The sequence below is a fragment of the Oryzias melastigma genome, linkage group LG10 (assembly GCF_002922805.2).
Source record: "Oryzias melastigma strain HK-1 linkage group LG10, ASM292280v2, whole genome shotgun sequence".
NCBI lineage: Eukaryota > Metazoa > Chordata > Actinopteri > Beloniformes > Adrianichthyidae > Oryzias > Oryzias melastigma.
Genome location: NC_050521.1, coordinates 10,667,262 through 10,686,268, shown reverse-complemented (window position 1 = coordinate 10,686,268; position 19,007 = coordinate 10,667,262). Strand labels below are relative to the sequence as shown.

Sequence of the window (19,007 nt, the reverse complement as noted above, 5' to 3'; positions counted from 1 at the left end):
TTTCAGAGAAAACTAATCAGACAATTTATGTTCATCTGTTCTAATAATTAGGATTACAAAGATTAAAAATGCAACGAATAAAGAAAAAAAATAATGTTTTGGAAACTCTATCTTAAACAGATTTAACAAGTATTTATGTCATAATTGTATACATTTTTAGCCTAAAATTCAGCCAGTGTGACTCAGAAAAATATCTGGTACCGAAAAGTGCAAGTAAAATCTTCCAGATCCCTTGTATTTCTTGCAAGATAATCAATTGTAAATTAAATATGTGTACAAACAAATAAAACAAGAATTAATGGTAAATCCATTCACATTTTAGTTTATAAAGTTCTACCCACTGTTCTTTGACCACATCAAAATAAGACAAAGGGGACATTATACATTGCCACACTGAATGGTCACGTGTTCTTGCAAAATTCAGTGTTTTCACTCATGATTGTAAAGATGACTTAATACTTTTTTTTGTTGCCATCACATGTGTGTTGTCAATTGTGATGATGCTTGGTCGTTTTTTTTATCCAAATGGTATTATCCAATACTGGTTGTGACCAAATTATTTCATTTAAAACAATTTTATAATGGTTTGGGTCGATTAGAAACAGATCAAATTGATTAAATGTTATACCCCTACTATTTTTCTAATCTGTAATAATATGTTTAGTCTCTTTAAAAACATTTACAGTTGGAATTTTAGTTCAATATTCGATTTGAAGTGTAATAGCAGAAAACAAGAGTGATTTATTGACCAGAAATATAAATGCTGACGTCTAAATGTTGTTTTGTGTTGTTCAAAACATAATAACCTTTTCCTAATTATTGTATACATTCAAAGTCTAACATTTCAAAGGAAAAGAGAACAAATAAGGACACACAGGCTTGTTTTTGGACATAATGTTTATTCCATTGTAATAAAAGACAGTGAAAACTTTGAGAACATTCGTTCCACAGCTGCAAGTTCAGTTAATATCCCTCATTCTGTCTTATGACACAAACATAAATAAAGAGTAAGTTAATTCTGCAAGTTTAAACGATTAGCTAACAAAATAAATTGACTACCTTATATGCTTTCCAGGGATTTCTTTTAGAAAATGTGCTGTACATTTATTCTTTGTCATTTAATCATGAGGTTGACAGTAAATGTAATACTGACAGACCATTTTTTAACATTTTAAAATTAGCGAAAATAATGAAAAATGTAAAGACAGCAGTGACTGTATGGTACTTTGTGCTTTTTGTTGTTGTTGAGTTACTCTGTGTTTCCTTTTTCAGCCTTCTGCAGGTTCCATGTTGACGTCTGTCCTGTAAAATGAAGACCACCTTTTGTTTTGCAACACATGGAATGCATTTTGTTTATTTTTGTGACAGCTTTTAAAAAAATGTTAAAATGCCTGCTTTTAAATGCTGCATCTTGGGGCACTGTGTCTTTTTTTTCTTGTCTTAAAATGTTTTATCATCTTGTGAGGAGTAACTATCTTAAAGTATGAGCTCCCTTTGCCTGAACTACAATAAAAAGCTTTTAATCCAATTGTCTGGTCTACAAAACAGGGAAACACAGATGGAAATAGCAACAGCATGTCACTGAGACCAAAGCACAGGTGACTGTCTATTTTATTTTTAGTAAAAAATGCAATACTTACACTTCTGTTCATCATACACAAACGGAATGCAGAAAAGATTAAAAGACATTAATGATAAATGAAAATACAAATCGATTTGGAGACATTTGAATGAATCTTTGTGCATAAAACAGCTTACCTGCAGGTTTTGGGGACATCAGAGTTAGCGGAACCTCCACAACAACGTCACTAAAAAAAATAAAATAAATAAAAATGTAAAAATGAATATTTATTATTAAATGTTATTATTAAATCATTTGTGAGAAATAAAAGGTAATGTTTACCTTCCTGTGAGACCACCAAGCATTCTTTGGGGAGGAAATGTCAAAAATGCAATGGTTACAACTGTCAACTATGTTGCAGAGTTTTAATGTATCATCATTTAACATTTTTCATGTAGCAAAAGCTCACCCTCCTCCAGACACCGTCACAGCAACTTTGACTTTATAGGAAATGAGGATTCCTTGCATCTCTCGTTCGCCTTGACCCCTGTGAGGAGACAGGAATAGTTTTTCCTTCAGCACTTTAGGATTTGGTTTAAGAACCAGTAAGTGGATGACACACTGTATAGCTGCATTAGTGCCACTCATAAAGAGGATGAAAGCCTATCCTGGTCTCACTGTAAGCTCTTTTAGGTGCAGAGAAAGCAGATAGTCTTACAGAGTTGTGGATGCCAAGTTGGTATCCTCATCTTTTAGCCGTCCATCTACGGCCAGGCCTTTTTTCTCTTTGTTGTTGGCCAGCAGGGGCATTACTTGGAAGGACTTCTCAAATGTAGAGTTGGCACCAACAGTCTCTCTGTGTATCATAAGAGCAATCAAATAAAGTTTGCATCTCATATCATAGCAGTTCATTTACATGCTTGCTCATTCCTACGAGATAAAATCTATTGAAATCTCTGCAACATGTGAATATTTTAAAGTTGGATGATATTTCAAATTAAAACACCCAGCTTGGAAGATCATTTGCATTGTGGCTCATTGCAAATGGTTTTGGTTTGAAAACTCTGGTGAAATTCTCACCCAAATTCCTGAGCACAGACTTCCTTGGTGTAAGTGTCGGATGAGTACAGGACAACACTTGTTTGCTGATCAACTAAAAAACAAAACAAAAGTTTAGTCCATCATTCCTATGCTTTAACATGTATTTAAAAACCAACCTGAAAGTCATGTTTCTCACCAGAGACTTTGATCTTCTTTACAGTTTTGGTGGTTTCATTGTTGATTTTAACGTTAACTGTTATAGGATCACCATGGTAATAAATCTAGAACAAAACGATAATTCATTAATCTTGATCATAAATGGTGGTAATAATGTGTTTGAGCAACCATAGACTTCATCACACCTCTTTTTCAAGAGAGATCTCAACATTGACCGGCTTGTCGGTCATCATGAACTGCTTTGAGATCTCTGCCTTGGGTCCAGCCTTGTTGCTAGCTGGTGCAAATTGTATTTTACGAATGATCAGACGGCAGGTGTTCCTGAAATCATGAAAAATAAAAAAGATATCCAGTGTAAGAGGTAAATTAAAGCACCTTTCTTGTTCTACCACCCTCCAATATTTGACTCTAAGCGTACTTTTTTTCAATGACTTCATCTGGATTGTCAAGTTCGTTGGCAATATATGCCTTGACCTCAAAGTCCACACCGCAAGCCTTCAAAAAACCAAGATGGACACAAGTTAAATTCACATAAACAAATAAAAGAAAATTAGAGAACAAGTAAAAAACAAGCTGTTTTTGCACCTTGCCAGAATCTCCTGACCCAGGTTGTAAGGAGACTGAGCACGGGAGATTGAGCGGCATCTGAAAACGAAAAATTGGTTAAAATTCAACTGAACAAAAAACACAACGGTTCCTCTACGGGTTGATTACCTGGAAGGAAAAGGGACAACCTTGCTCGCCAACTTTTTTCAGAAGAGATTCCTGCAGTGGAGTTGAAGGTGCTTTCCCAGTAGTGACAGGATACACCTGAACTCGTTTTATCCATATGTCTCTCCTGAAGTTGAGTCCAATGACATCCAAGTCATCGCTTCCATAGCGGAAGGCACAGGCAAGATAGACAAACACTGTAGCAAAAAAGGATTTGGATTTTAGCTTGTGTGTTGTTGAAACTAAAAGGCTTTCAGGCCCATTTTTGTAAAAACAAAAGTACCTTTTTTGCCATTAAGACCAGCAGGATCCACTTTGACCACTCCATCTATAAACACAGCAACAATTCAGCTCTTCATTTAGGTCAAAAGCTAACATGTAAAACTGTTTTTAAAGACGCACCAACCACTTCCACGGAATCCACACAGTCAACAAAGTCTCTCTTTCCCAAATACAGGGCGATCTGAGGAAAACGGAAGAGGGAGAGCAGTTATTCCTCCACCCAGGTTACAAAATGACAGGAGTTATTTCTGGGAGTTGGAAGAGCAACATACAAATCACACTCCTCCCTGTGCCAAAGGGCTACCCTGTAATGACTACATTATGGAGGCCACTTACTGTTCCATTCCCGCTGGTCTTCTTAAATACTCTGAAAACAAAACAGAAGAGATCCATGTTTCAATGTAACTTTAAATGCAACATATTATCCATATTTCTCCCTTTTAAATTCGGATTTCTCAAGTGTCTCAGTATAAGATTAATAAATATATTCATTTTACGACACTGTTTAGTCTTTTTCCAGAAAATTGAGAACAATAATTTGTTTTCCACGAAAGGATCAAAGCAATGACATTTTCCTGTAGACTCAGAATAAAGCATAATAATTAATTACCATAGTAAAATATCAAGTGTTGTTTTAGTATGCAAACACAGGATAAGAGGGTTTTTCAATGACTCCTTTTGTTCTGTGCATAAAAACAAACTTGTAATCCTCACTGGGGTTGCCTCTTTCAGGTGTTTGCCAAATAATCCCTATTAATCCTTCCCAGTTGTCTTGTAAATCTTTCTTCCAAGTTTAAATCCTCTTAATCCATCTTAATAAGGATTTATCTACATCCCAGATAAATGATTTCGAAAAGCGTTAAAACACCAAAAGTTTGCGCGGGTGTGTTGGAACTTTCGTTTCTTGTGGTGAAATAAACTGATCGTGGCATCTCCTGCTCTTCTTTTGCACTGAACAGAAAACAAATAAATACAAAATCTAACAAATGTCTCAATATTTCAAGTTAAATAAAAAAGAAACAGTTAGTGCTGTTATGATTGAACTTAAACTGAGATAATTCCATGTTTTGAATAAGAAGTAATATGAGTGAATCCAAAACTTTTTTCAGGATTGCTTCTGAATCCAAAAAAAAAAAACAAAAAAACACTTTTACTCACTTTGCCATGATGACAGCTGTTATATTCCAAGTCTGTAGATGAAAAATATAAACTGATCTTTTGAATTGAGAAACAAAACTATCACATTCACAGCTCAATTAGCATGTTTCTCATCTCAGACTAACATGTTGGCCTTAGGAGGATGAGCTGACTTACCGCTTCGCCTTTGCTTCTGCCAGTGAGTGAGCTCAGCTGCTTCCTCTAACCTGTCACTATTGATGGAGAGAGAGAATGCCAATCACTGCCTCCCACCTCTCTTTTATACCACGAAGCACCCCCGCCAACCCTGTAGCCCTTCCTCCAGGACAGCAGTTCTAGAGAAAATCTGATTAATTCATTATAACGGTACTGTTTTTGTCCACAGCACGTTTAAAAATAGAGCTGTGTATTGTCTGTCTTGAGAAGAATAGCCTCATTGTCACCAGCAGCACTAAGACCTGGGATTTAAATAAACACCGAAGCAAAAACAGGTTATGCAGTGCAGGAAAATGAGGTTGATTATGTGTGTAATTTTCCTAAATGAATTTCTGATTTATTATCATTAAGATCATTTGCGATGCGATCTTTATTTTTGTTGGGGCTGCTGACATTTCCTACATAAATATACGAATGGGAAGTTTAACTGTTTCTAGGAATTTGTTTAAAGTTTGTCCACAAACAAACAAAGAAAGAGATAAGTATGTGTCAAATTCAATTAAACCATGACAGTCTGCAAGATTTCATTTTAACGATGAAGCCACAAATATGCTGCGGTCTGTAAATAATGATGCTCCTTGTTTGCAAATGTTGCTTTTCATATTGTGATCCTCGTGCAAGAGCAAAGAACGATGAACAAATGATGTGTTTGTTACACAATTCGATAGCTATACATGTGGGGCTGTAACTCAATTTTTGAGTTTGAAATTTGTGCTAAGATACAAACATCACTTCCATGTGTTTTTCACCTAAAGGCACAAAAATGTTTCCCCTGCTATTAGGTCAGGTCAAAAGCTTGTCTAGTAAATCGACTTTAGAGACGTCTTTGCTTGTAGTTTAGGCTGAAGTAGAGTGGCATTAGTTGGATTTCAGTTGTGGTAGCCATCACGACAGATGGCTCTTTTGCCAAGCCTGATTCAATCTGGACTCATGGACGATTTACAGAAATCTGAGTGACCTGCTGACTTGCTGTTGTGCTACTACTAACAAGGATTCACCAGATTTACTTTGCAGCAAAATCATCCAGCCAATCTGTTCTGTTCAGGGTGGAATGCTTTATCCAAGCCTTTATTTGTTACTTAGCAAAAACATTATACCATTATCTCTTGAAAAAGATGGTGAAAACAGACAGTAAGCGAAGGTTTAAAGAGGGATCAAACTCTGAAATTAATCTTTCCAGCTGAGGTGGAAAACCTACAGTGAAATAGCAGTGGGTTTCTGGCAATTTTAGAAATAATTTCAAGTTTCCACATGAGAAATGAGTTCTGTTAATCTGCACTCTATCTGAGGACACGTCTGACTGACACAGTCTTAAGGTCTGTCAGGGGATCTGCCTTTATCTGCTGTGGCCTTCAGAAGCTCAAGCCTCTGAGGCAGCACAGAGCTGCTGGTAAATCCAGCCGGGGTCAGAAGTGGGGGTTACCGACAGGGGATCCTCGCATTTGTTTCGCTGAGGGTAATTGTTTGATTAATTGGATGATTTTGGATGGATTGCCACACCTCTGTGGGTCAAGGATTATTAATAAGACAGGCGCAGGTTTGTTTTGTCCTCACTTCATGTGCCACACAGAGGCAGAGTCTGAGAGCTCCTTAAAGCTTCCTGGATGAGACAGCTCTGGTGTGAATTACTACACCAGATCAACAGTCGGGGTGTAATCTCTGAAGGTTTAAGCTCTCCGGATCAATAGACATTCATGCTCTGCGTAAAGCCTGTCCCGGGATGGACCTCAGATTGGAACAAGTTCCTCTGGACATCGTGGTTGGAAAAGAGACAGAGTGGATGCAGACCAATCTAAATATTATCCACCAAGTTCTGTAGTTTTTCTGATCTTTAGTACTTTGTATCTGTACATTTTGAAATGGTGGAGTATTTGTTCTACTCTAGGTCTGTCCTACTGCCCAAAACATACTTCATTGATTGACTGGTGATCCTGTTATGTGTGAATGTGCTTTAGACACTTTTTATCTTCCTTTTAATACTTGGTATTTATTGACTGACAGAATTTCTTTGGAGCTGTAACAATTAAAGTCTTTCATTTAATCATTTTTGTCCCCTTAAACACAGCAGCAGCACGTTGGATCCAGCATTATCTGCATGTTTTCCTAATATTTTTCAAGCTTCCAATTCATTTGAGTTCAGCCAAGACATACATTTTGAACTTTCTTGGTATTCTAGAAGTTAGTTTTATGTTCTTTGTGGAATATGATTTTTTTTGTTGTGTAGTAGAGCGTCACAGCGTGGCTCCGGCTCTAATTAATCACTCCGAAGAAGCTTTACTGTTTGACACGGATTTTGATTAACCTTTGTCAATGTGTATCCAGTCTTTGCTTCTAAAATCGACTTGTTGTTCCACAGCTTTACTTGCACTATTTCATTTTTACATGTTAGTACATTTCATTGTGAGTCGATAACAATCAGAAAAACTTTCGCTTTTTTGTTTTAGAATAAGACAGTTGGTGTTGGAAAGTATGGAATATTAGTTTTTATAAATTCATGTACAAAATTGGAATGTTGAGACATAAAGGGCTTTTTGGTATGAAACACTAGAGTTTACACAGACGGTAATCCAACTTTCCTGTGAAACATTTTGAAGAAAAGATAAAAACAATTACAGAATACCTCCACTCATTTTCTTATCTTCTAAATGAATGATTCCACCCTGATTAGTATTTAACCTTAGACCTCTAAGGATTACTGAGTTATATCATTTAAACTGTAAGCCGTCCATTGTTTTGTAAACAACTTGTCATTATCTTCCAGGATAAGAGACTTACATAATTGTATGTCTTGATTTTGCCATCTTAAACTGCCTGTTATGTCTTTTATTTGAGCAGTTGCGGCTGTGCGGGGCAACATACAGTCGCATAAGCCCCTTACGGTTAAGCCGGTCCCCTTTTAGGTAAGTACTTTAAATAGACAGTCAGTATCGTATCTTGCACACACCAAGCTGGTCCCAGGGATTTAGAAAACCATGGGATTACCTCTTTAAAACAACACAGTCCAGTACGTATTTTTTGTGAGGAAAGCAGCTGTGTATTGTTTCCTTTCAATTGGACTTTCAATATTAAACCAAACCCTTTTAGCAACTTCTGACAAACTATAAATTAATATTTGTTGTTATGAGTCTTGCACTTTTTTGTGGCACATAATTTAGGTGAGATTATGGGTTAAAAAAAGTTATGCGTCAATTTAGTTTAATTGGACATGACCTGAATGACTGACGTTTTTGCTGATATCTACTCAAAATACTTTTAAAAAGGACAAAGATTTCAATAAGGTCTACAATAAGTTCTACTTTTTAATCACTTCTTTGTAATTCACAATATAATCTTCACATTAATATATATATATTTTTTATAATAGGTCATAAAATTCGATGAGAAAAAGGCAGTATGTTGAGGACTACTGATGATATTTGTAATAGTTCTTTTATTTTATTCATTTTGCAGGATGTCTCCACCAAACACAGAAATGAGACCCACATTTCTTAAAGAGGACAACATTTTGAAAAGCAAGAAAAGCAAAAATAAATAAGAATGTTCCCTTATTAAAGCAAGAGCGGTAAGTCCTACATTCTGTTGACATTGTTTAATTTTGATATCAGTGTGTTCTAGTCAGCACTTTTTGTTTGAACTAACTATCTCTTTGAGCTTTCTTGCTTAAATACTTGGATGACTACTTTTTACTTCTACTTCAGCAATATTTTTTTATATAAATAGCTAGAAAAAAGAATTTCATAAGGAGAAACAAGAATTTGGTTTTCAGTTATTGTGCAAGTCCCACTCCAATCATCTTTTGACCCATTGTAAAAGTGTTACCAGTGGTCTTTTAATTGTGATTATGCTGTTTTTAGCCATAATAATAATAATAAACCATATATCGTTTTCTTGCACATAGTTTCTGGAGAGCGACATTATTTCATAAAATATTCACCTGTGGGGTTGTGGGCGGGACCTTTGGCGTGGAGAAGTCTTCTGTGACCGGTAAACAGCTGAATCTTCAGTACAACAGTTTACAGAGTCTTATTTTATAGAGAGATAAGGACAATCTCATCACTTTGACTGGACTAAGTGAATTAGAACCTCTGGTTGGATATTAAACTGTTTTAATTCTGTATACCAGGAAATAAATTTAGAATCATAAAGTTAATATCACCAAAAACAACAAAGGGGGCTTTTACAGTTTGCTTTGCTGTTTGGTGAAAACATACATAGAATAGGAAATGACAAAATAATACTAATCAAAATATAATAAGTAGGGCTGTGAAAGTTGGCACGTTAATGCACGCAATGTCTATTCTTGTTGTTTTTATAAAATTACGCCTAAAACTTTCATTCTGTGTTGAAAAAACAGTTCTTAAACATTTTGGGGTTTCCACAGCAAGATAAACCCCATCTCCATTCCACATGGAGTTCTTTGTTTTTGCATGATTTTAGGCCTAGTGTGTGAATACAACATGGAAAAATGACAAAATAAAGGTAGTGGCCCATAGATGCAGTTTGCTGATTAAAATATACCAAATAGGCAACCAAGTATTCTTTCAAATTGAAAATACAGAAGTAAACTTAAAAAGTACTCCAAACTGAGTTTTAAGCCCTTAAATGATTAAAAATAAAGATTCTAAATGTACAATTTTGTGTGTGATTTCATATTGTAATTATTTGCAAATAAATTGTTAAATACCGTAACAAAAAAAATTAATCGCAATTAATTTTAGTAATGTTTTATCTTAAGTCTTAATGATGCAGAAAATAGATGATTATTTTTTGTACAATTACATTAAATGACCCAACCTGTGATTGGGGAAAATACCCCCCCCCCCTCCCTAAAGTTTTAATTATTTGTGTACAACCAAAAAAAATAAATAAAAAAATCTTATTTTACCACATCTAAGATTTGAACTGTCCAACTAAAACCTTAAAGGATAGTAGGAAGTCATCATCATCCTGTTGGAAAAAAATCTTATATCATGTCAAATTTGATCAAATTTATTGATTGCCTTTATATAACCAGATAAAAGATAGAGATCTTTTTTACAAGGGTGACCTGGTCAAGAGGTCAGGAGCACATGTTGTCAGGAGTGACATCCACATGAATGAAATGAAATTATCAGAGATAAAGTAAAAAGTTATATACAACAGAAAATCAAGATCTTACGAAATTTCCTAAATCAAAAAAATGGATGTGCACAAAAACCACAACAGCAGATTTCTAAAGCTCAGTTGGTAAGCAACAAAAGAAGAATTTCCACACTTGCAAAAAAATACAAAGACGACTTAAGGAAAGATGTATATACGTGTTGTTTTAAACAAATATTGTGTCAGTGAAATTACTCAGGAAATGTGCTACTGTGCAGACGATATGTACCTTTATCATGAGCTTTACCTCCACTGTTCTGAATACAGAGTATTCCATGAATTGATGTTTTCTTCCTTCTAAGCTATCAAGGTCAACCCACACAATACTTGCAGTATTGAAAAAACACAGTGCATTCCAAGTTTCCACTGGCCCCAGATATAATTTCACATGTTAAAGTTTATGACTGCGCTGCTTGTTTGGACAGGTTTCCAATGTTGGACAATGTTTTTTCTGTCCTAAAGAAAATAACAGGTTACATCTGAAATGACTCAGACAGACTCCGGACCTCAATCTTACTGAGATGCTGCAGTGGGACCTTCAGAGAGAGCCCGTATATAAAAGAATGCCCATTTACCTCAATCAAACATGGAAATTCACTGGATAAAGTTTTTCCTCTATAATGTAAAGGAACTGGATATAATGATAGTGATGCCTTTTTCCTTTGACATCGAAGCTTTACTGTAATGTTGCTTACTTTTAGCAAAATAAATTATTAGTGTGTCTGATGCAGTGTTTGTTAATGATGATGTGAGACAGTTTGATTCATTTGTGAGATCTGATGGGGGAGATGATCAGTTTTTATAATTCTCTGAAAAAAATTAAAGATAAAAATTAGGTGTGTGCTTTGGCAAGAATCTGCCGATATGACATGTTTCGTGATACACGTCTTACAATACGATGCGTACTGCGATGCACGTCTCACCATGCAATACGTATCACGATACACGTCTCGCGATGCGTATCGTGATACACATTTCACTGTGTGATGCATATCGCGATACACCTCTCACTCTGCGATGCATATTGCGATACACCTTTCTCTCTGTGATGCATATTGGGATACAAATCTTGCTGTGCGATGCATATTGCGATACACATTTCACGATACAATGCATATTGCAATACAGATCTCACTCTGAGATGTGTATTGCAATACACCTTTCGCTGTGTGATGCATATCACGATATTCATCTCACAATGCGATGCGTATCATGATAAACGTCTCACTATGAGATGTGTATCACGATACACCTCTCACTGTGCAATGTGTATCGCGATACATGTGTCATTATGCGATGCGTATCGCGATAGATGTCTCACTATACGATGCGTATTGTGACACACATCTTACTATATGATGCGTATTACGATACATCCCAAGACTGTACCAGAGCAGTTTTTTATTCCCCTAAAAGGAGAAACCATTTAAAACCATTTACTGAATTCAATGAAACCTATTTATTCTTTTTAAAGGTAACCAAACCCTAATTAGACTTTTTTGGGCTGTTGACATCTATAAATGGGGTTTTAAAAGTGTTGTCCGTTGGTCATTGCCAAATTTTTGACAAATAAGAAAAAACTTGCTTAATTCTTGAAAGTATGGTCAAAAACTGTCTGTGTGCTGCCCCTAAAGGTTAAATCGAGGTATTACATTTGAATTTCATGATTGGTCAAATCATGTAAATCCTGATCCGTCATGATCTGCAACTCCAGTAATGAAAGCAGTCCTGTTCCCCAGCCCCACCCCTCTGAATGGATTTTCAAATTTCGGCTATGGGTGGAGTCAGCCTCCAACATCCCTGTTTGGTTACCCTTTAAAGCAGGTGTCACCAACTGTGGTCCTCGAGGGCCACCGTCCTTCTTGTTTTGCATCTAACCCTGCTTCAGTAATTGCTGCTCACCTGGATCAGGTGTGTTCACTCAATCAGAAACTGGGCTGATTCAATCCAGCGAATTAGCATCTACTGAAGCAGGGTTAGCAAGAAAACAAGCAGGGCGGTAGCCCTTGAGGACCAAGGTTGGTAACCCCTGCTTTAAAGAGATGTCAAATAAATAACTGTAACTGGGTTTCCATCAATCTCAGCTTAGTTTTGTCTTCTTAATTTAAGATAGCTAAACTATGAACAAACAAGTGTTATAGCTTTAACCTCTGAGTGTTCCGCGAGATTCGATGTGTAGCAGCAAAAGTGTTTCTGGATGAATAATGAAGAAGATGCATCATCAAATTGTGTCTATTTGTTTTATGGCATTTGTGGTTGGTGTTGAGCATGATTGTGCTGAGTCGTCAGCGGCAAAACATTAAATGTGGGACCAAACAGCTTCCCACAAAGTTTCATTCTCCAGCTAATGGAGTGGGAGGGGCGTAGGAGGGCTGAGTAATGGGCAATGTGCTAAGACGCCAAAAATAAGAAAGTTTGACGTGATCATAACCATATGGAGGCTGCGGTCTGCTGAGAAAGAAGGAGTGATCAAGAGCAGAGGGGTGTGATTGAGAAATATTTGTGGTAAATCTGCCAACTAGAATCTAGTTTTTTTTTTTTAGATGAAAATATTGACAAAATGTGTATAGGCAGAACTGTGAGGGAAAAGCAGAGAGTGCAGCTCACTGGTTAAGGAAGGAGTCAGGAAAGTGGCAGAAGCACGCTGGACAAAGTAAGGCAGGAAAGGAGGAAGTAGTGTGCTGTTTCACACACTGGTGGTGTAGTTGAGCCCCTCACAAGAATCCTTCTGGCTATGTCCGCCATCTGGAATGTGGAGTCACTTCCTCTGTCTGCCCCGCACTCTGACGAGTTGTCCTCTGCCTCTTTGGTCCCTCCCTCTGCTCTGACAGCACAGCAAAGAACCGCTGGAGACCACTGCAGTGCACGTCGGACTCCTCTGCCAGGACACGCAGAGTGAAAGTTAAAACTCCTGGAGCTTTCGTCCATCCAATCGTGCTCTAGATGGAATCTGGACTTGGAGGAAACAAAGACATCTGCTGTCATCAGCTAAACCCACTGGAGGGTGTTCCTTTTCCCTTATATGGCAAGAGAGCTGGGGAATCATTTGAATTTGTCTGGTTTCTGTTGCATGCCTGTCTGGTTTAGTGCTGACTGAGTTCCATCTGGTGTGTTTCTGTCTTTTCCGTGTGTGTGAAAGAGTTGTGTGTGTGGCTCAATCTTTTTGTTTTGCCATCCTCGATTTCTCTTTCTCCCGTACTTGCATGAGGGGTTGAGGTGGAGGTAGCGTCGGTTGCTCACCATGGCTGCTACTCTTTCTTTTTCTAGTTGCACTGCTGTTTGTGGTCTGTGCTTAATAATGCCACACATGCACTTATGCACCACAGCTCGCAAACTAGGAGAGGAAATGTGCGTCTTCACACAAGGTTTCATCCAAATGGGGGACTAGACCTTCTGCTGAGGAGTTCTGCTGGACCGGATTAACATAAGCATCAGATGGATGCTGTTCTCCTCTCTCAGTGACAGAGAATGGATGGCTAAATGCAAACCAGGGAGCCAGGAAGTGTTCTCTGAGACATTGGCAAAAAGGATCATGGGTAATTATAATCTCAAGTGGATTAATTGATGCGGATTACAAAACAAGCTTCACTTAGCAAACTTGGATGTGTTACGTGAAGACCATCACCTGTTGTGGATTATTCTTATAAAGACTCCTCCATGCGTTATTGAGCATGGCTTTGGCACCATGGTATCATCGTGACATCAGCCGTGTGCACGCAGAGGAGCTGTTGGCCCGGGCAGGGCGGGATGGCAGCTTCCTTGTAAGGGACAGTGAGTCTGTACCAGGAGCCTATGCATTATGCCTGCTGTAAGTACACACACTGACACAGATCCTGTCATTTAAAAGATCAAGAGTTCAACTCAAATAAGCAGATTTCCTTAAACTCTAACTTGATTTTCCTGCTCAAGTGACCCTCTTGTCATTTGAGTCACCTGTAACTGCATTTGTAAAGTTTGTTTTCCAGCTTTGTCAAGTAAAGTCACTTTCATCGCTAAAATCCCATCACACTTGAATTTATGACTCCCTGTTTCCCCGCTTGCCCCTCTTTTTTCCCTGGGGCCCCTGAAATCGGGCAGCAGATCCAGCAACCGCACTAAGCTGATGGCTCGTCGGCCCAAGCCAGATGCATTCCTGAAGGCTGAGCCTGGCTCCTTCCCTGTGCTGCCTCTTTCCTTTCATTCTTTTCTCAGTGCATCATTCCCTCTTTGCTCTTTTTTGATTTCTTGAGTGTTGCGCTTACAGTGCTGCATCATCATGTGTTGAACAGTAGCTGCACTGTCTCTGTATCTAAAAGGATGGAAGTGATAGAATTACTTAAACCACTAATAATTAGCAGGAAGTGTTAACAAAACAAGTATCTCAAAAAGTCCTTACTTTTAACCAAATACAAAGAGTTATTGATTAATAAATAAACCTCTTTTCATGTTGATGTACTCTATTTTCCTTATAATCTGAACACAGGTTGAATTTTTCCATCAAACACCAGGCTGAAGAGGGAAATTTGTTACTAGATCAACAAGTTTATTCTGAACACATCTTGGTTCTCTTTGCCACCACAGAGGTTGACCATAACGGTTATTTTTGGTTCCCAAAGGTTCCAGTGTCACGTTCACACCTACCGTATTCTTCCCGATGCGGATGGTCTTCTGGCCGTTCAGGTGAGTGCTTTCTGTCCGACCATTTCTCTCCTGAAAGAGCAAAGCACACGTAAAGTAATTCTGACCAATCAAAAGTGAATCTAAAGATGAAGAAGTATTTGTCTGTTCTGTGAACATACACTTGTTAGTGTTTTCTCTCTGTACAAGTCTCTCTACAATTGTTGTAACTTTGTTGTTTGAATGGCATTGTTGCCATGTGGCTGCATGCTTTCAGCTTGAGCTCATCAGCACAGTGGAAAAATTGTTTTTATGTCTCAGAGATTCCTGCTCAACCCACACATGGAGCGAAGGGTGTGCGTCTTTGCAATGCATGAGGATGTGGGTGTTCATATTAGAAATAACGTCTGTTGGATGGATCTGCATTTGAGCCAGATCGCTCAAATGGGGTTTAGTCAGCACAAGACCTAATTCGTAAAAAACTCAAATAAGCACAGCGAGTGAACCACAGTTTCACTCTTGTAGGCTAAAAAAAAACCACCCCCCCAAAAAAAACGCTCTAGCCAAACAAATAGCCTTTCTCACCACAGAAAAAAAGTCATTAAAAGTCACAGAAATGTAGCTGCTTTGACTTTAAGTTTTAGTTTGACATTGTAAAAATGATATTGGAGGGAAGACACATGTTCTCACAAACATCAGACCTGAGAGAAGATTGATCTACATAGTAGCTGTCAAAGGTGTTTCCTCTCCTCTGGGAATCAGCTTTCTGAATCCCTCTGGTATGCTTCTTATCACAACACATCATGTGTACGTGTCTTTTTCCTTCATGCAAATAAGTTTTGCTCTGCCAAGCACAGTTTTTGAGGGGAGGAGGGGTAAATCAGGCATGCAGCAAGCATTGTTATCTGTCATTTGTTTTCTTAAAGTAATAGCCAGGCTCAGCTTTACTTTTAATTGAGGTTTTATTTCACTGAAAGTTCAAAGAAATGCATAGTAGTGATAATTACAGCTCAGACTAGAATTTAGTAGCTCAGACTTTATTGTTTTTTAATGTATCATATGTTTCAGACCAGGGGTGTGAAACTCAATAGCACTGGGGGCTAAAATCCAAAACGCACCTTAGGTCACGGGCCGAACAAGACATACATTATTGAACACATTATAACGACATTTTTACAAGGAGGCCTTGACTTTGACGCCTGTGTTTTAGACAAATGCAAAAATGATTAAACAAACCAACATTACACTTGACATGTTTGTGTCTCTCATAGACAACACAGGGGGTGCAGGTGAACTGCTTCCGGACCCTGGAGGACTTGGTGTTGGGCTACAATCACCCTCACAAGGGCCTGGTCTTTCCCCTCCTCCACCCGGTTCACCGTGATACAGACCAAGGAGAGGAGAGCTCAGGTGGGTCGGTTGACACAAACTGATAAATGTTTGTTAAAAGCATTCCATCAACATGAGATCCTATCAAACAGGAACTTTTCATTTTCATCTTTCTTTTCATGCACAGATGATGAGAAGCCACCTCTTGCTCCTCCAGTCTCTGGCAGCACTGTTTCTCTGACAGGACCGCCTGCAAAACCAGCCTCCAGTGCTCCTTTCCTGGAGAGGCTGCAGGAGCTGAACACATCCAGGTATTTGGAATAAATGTCCTCTAAGTTTTTCAGCTTTGGTCTTTTTTAATAAATATCAGGGATGTAAAGGGAATTACCTCAGTATCAATTAAAAACCACAGATATGAACAATATTTTCTTGGTAAAAAAAAAGGTTAAAATTGATCAGGAAGTAAATAATCAATTTTCTCTGTTTCTCTTCCTGTTGCGTCTTTACTGTTTGTCTTTTCATGTACATGTGACACAAGCGAAAACTTGTCCAATCACAAGCTTGCTTCTACCAAGTCAGGTCAATTACAATGGGCTGAAGGTGAACCGCAGTATGTGCACAAAGCCCATGATCACCCTAAAAGTGCCAGTTTTTTATGTCCGAAGCTGGATTGCAAAGTTATTTTGAAGCTTGAAATTAAAAGTGCCAGTAAAAAATAAAGAAATAATTTATAGTTTTAAATACCAAATTAATAATACCTATCCAGAGTGTATCCATTTATTAATGAACAGACTGTATCGCATTATCACAGAGTTTGTTGAGTCTTTATGTATCGATTCAAGGAGATGATACACAACCCTATGAAGTATTTGAAGTTTAATTATTACTTCTCACTTTTTAAAATCATAGTGCACCAGTCATTCAAGCACAGCAGTTGTGAAACTCTATGTGTAATTTCTGACTAATTTTTGTCCTATTAATAGTCATTGTTGCCATGGAACCCATCTGTCACTAGCTATGTGGTCTACCAAGTTCACAAACTTGTTCTCTTCTGAGGTTTAAATTCAGACCAGAGCTGCACAAACATCCTAAACCAAGGCAGTTGTTTGGAGGGCACTTTTTAAAAAGTCAGGTATCATGTTGGAGAAAGGCAAACGTGTCACCGTATGAGCACAGAGGGGGAGGAAATACAGAGAGTAATTTGGGCTTGTAAATATTTTTGTTTGGTTTACTACTAAATGTACTCCATGAGATTGTATCTCCTTGTTTGCAGTGTTGCAGGCGAGGTTATCGGCCTGCTCAGTGAATACCTCTGGAGAGAGCTGCCACTGGACATTGAGAACATGCACAAAGGAGCAACAACTTTATGTCATCTCAAGCGAACTCTGGGTTCTGCCTGCCAGGGTTTAAACAGGTTATTCCGACTCTTCATTCTTATTTGAAAAGTTGGTATTTGCTCTGTTTTTAGCATTTTTAGCAATTGCTGCCTTTTAGGAGGTAGTCCTTTTGAAGTGACCAGAACTGCTGGAATGGGTTTAATTCTTTTAGGTGAGAAATGTGAGCTCCTCTTTCTGCTTTTATGCCCCTTTGAGTTCTAAAAACATATAAAATCTTCTAGTCTGTAACAGGAAGGTTCATTTCAAGTGGTGCTTAAAAGAGCTACAGCATAAATAGGGTCAAAAAGTTAACATCAAAAAGCTTTGTTCCATATCGCCTAATCCTGCAGAAATGACTCACTAAAAGAGATTCTGAAATAAATGTTTGTAGTCAATGTTTTTACAGAATGATCACAGTGATCATATCAGGACAAAAAAATAACATTGAATTTATTCAATAAAATGGAAAATGATGGAAGAAATATCTGTTGAGCTCCTTGATAAAACACTCTGTGTTTTACTGTTTGTGCAATTCCAGCTTGATTGAATTTGCATTATATATGCTGATTCTCTTTGTGCTTTTACAGTTGTTGATTTGGTGAGAATAAAATACATTCTGCCGTTGATGTACCCCACAGTGAGATTGATCTGACTCTCTCAAGTCTGGAAACCTTGGCAAAAGTCTTTGACCATCCCAGCTGCTCCATCCCTCTCAGCAAGGTGCAGGTATGACACCTAACAGCTGGTAACTCAGTACTATTGAATCAGAGGTGTACTCTATAGCTTTGAGACCATGTTGTGCTTCTTTTGTGTGCATGTTCTGTGAACAAGGGTCCTGAGATGGAAATTGACAACCTGTTATGTAAGATCTCAGCTTTGGCTAACCTCCTTTCTTCACTGGAGAAAAAGGTATGTGAAAGACTTGAAGTGAAGAAAGTTATAGTACATTTAGGTACTTAGAACACAGTTTTGTTCAAAAATAACTTTGGAAAGTGTTTCTAGAGTTACAGAAGAAAATGCAATACAATCCATCCATCTTCCAAACCAACTGAATCCCCTTTGGGATCACAGAGTTGCTGGAGCCTATCCCAAATATTGTTGAGCAACATCCCGGTCGGGTCACCAGTCCATCACAAAGCCAGGAGTAATATTAGAAACACAAAACTACAGTACACACGAGAGGGGCCTGATGCTTGAGACTCCAGAGCCTCTATTATCCTTCCATTATGGCTCTTTGGCTTTGGGGGGAAAAGCTAATAATTAAAATAAATACGTTTTTCTTAAATTTTATTTTAGTTGAGTTTTGTCATTTGTTGTACTAGATTGTATCTCAGAAAGTAGTAAAATGATGATTAAATGTTTAAAGTGAACATGAAAAAATGTATTTTTAAGACATTCAGGTTGTGAGATTTTGGTTAAAAACGTCATAATCATAATAAAAC

General features: G+C 37.8%; 2 protein-coding genes across 2 annotated transcripts in view; one reads left to right on the top strand and one right to left on the bottom strand.

Moving 5' to 3' along the window:
* Positions 1-1,652: 1,652 nt before the first annotated feature.
* arr3b (arrestin 3b, retinal (X-arrestin)) lies at positions 1,653-14,920 on the bottom strand. The gene is made up of 16 exons (XM_024266141.2): positions 14,885-14,920; positions 5,087-5,142; positions 4,931-4,962; positions 4,109-4,139; positions 3,893-3,953; positions 3,774-3,818; positions 3,494-3,687; positions 3,365-3,424; positions 3,198-3,274; positions 2,965-3,100; positions 2,799-2,883; positions 2,642-2,714; positions 2,280-2,417; positions 2,031-2,108; positions 1,904-1,927; positions 1,653-1,808 (listed from the first exon to the last, which is right to left on the bottom strand). Exons 3-16 carry the CDS (start codon positions 4,936-4,938, stop codon positions 1,679-1,681), a joined length of 1,140 nt encoding a protein of 379 aa, XP_024121909.2. The 5' UTR covers positions 4,939-4,962; positions 5,087-5,142; positions 14,885-14,920; the 3' UTR covers positions 1,653-1,678.
* Positions 13,122-19,007, top strand: part of inppl1b (inositol polyphosphate phosphatase-like 1b) — a 20,418-nt gene continuing 14,532 nt past the window's right edge. Inside the window, exons 1-7 of the mRNA XM_024266140.2 lie at positions 13,122-14,072; positions 14,860-14,923; positions 16,132-16,270; positions 16,377-16,500; positions 17,463-17,603; positions 18,204-18,291; positions 18,397-18,474. Coding sequence (XP_024121908.1) covers positions 13,936-14,072; positions 14,860-14,923; positions 16,132-16,270; positions 16,377-16,500; positions 17,463-17,603; positions 18,204-18,291; positions 18,397-18,474 — 771 coding nt within the window. The 5' untranslated portion in view covers positions 13,122-13,935. The remainder of the gene's footprint in view (positions 14,073-14,859; positions 14,924-16,131; positions 16,271-16,376; positions 16,501-17,462; positions 17,604-18,203; positions 18,292-18,396; positions 18,475-19,007) is intronic.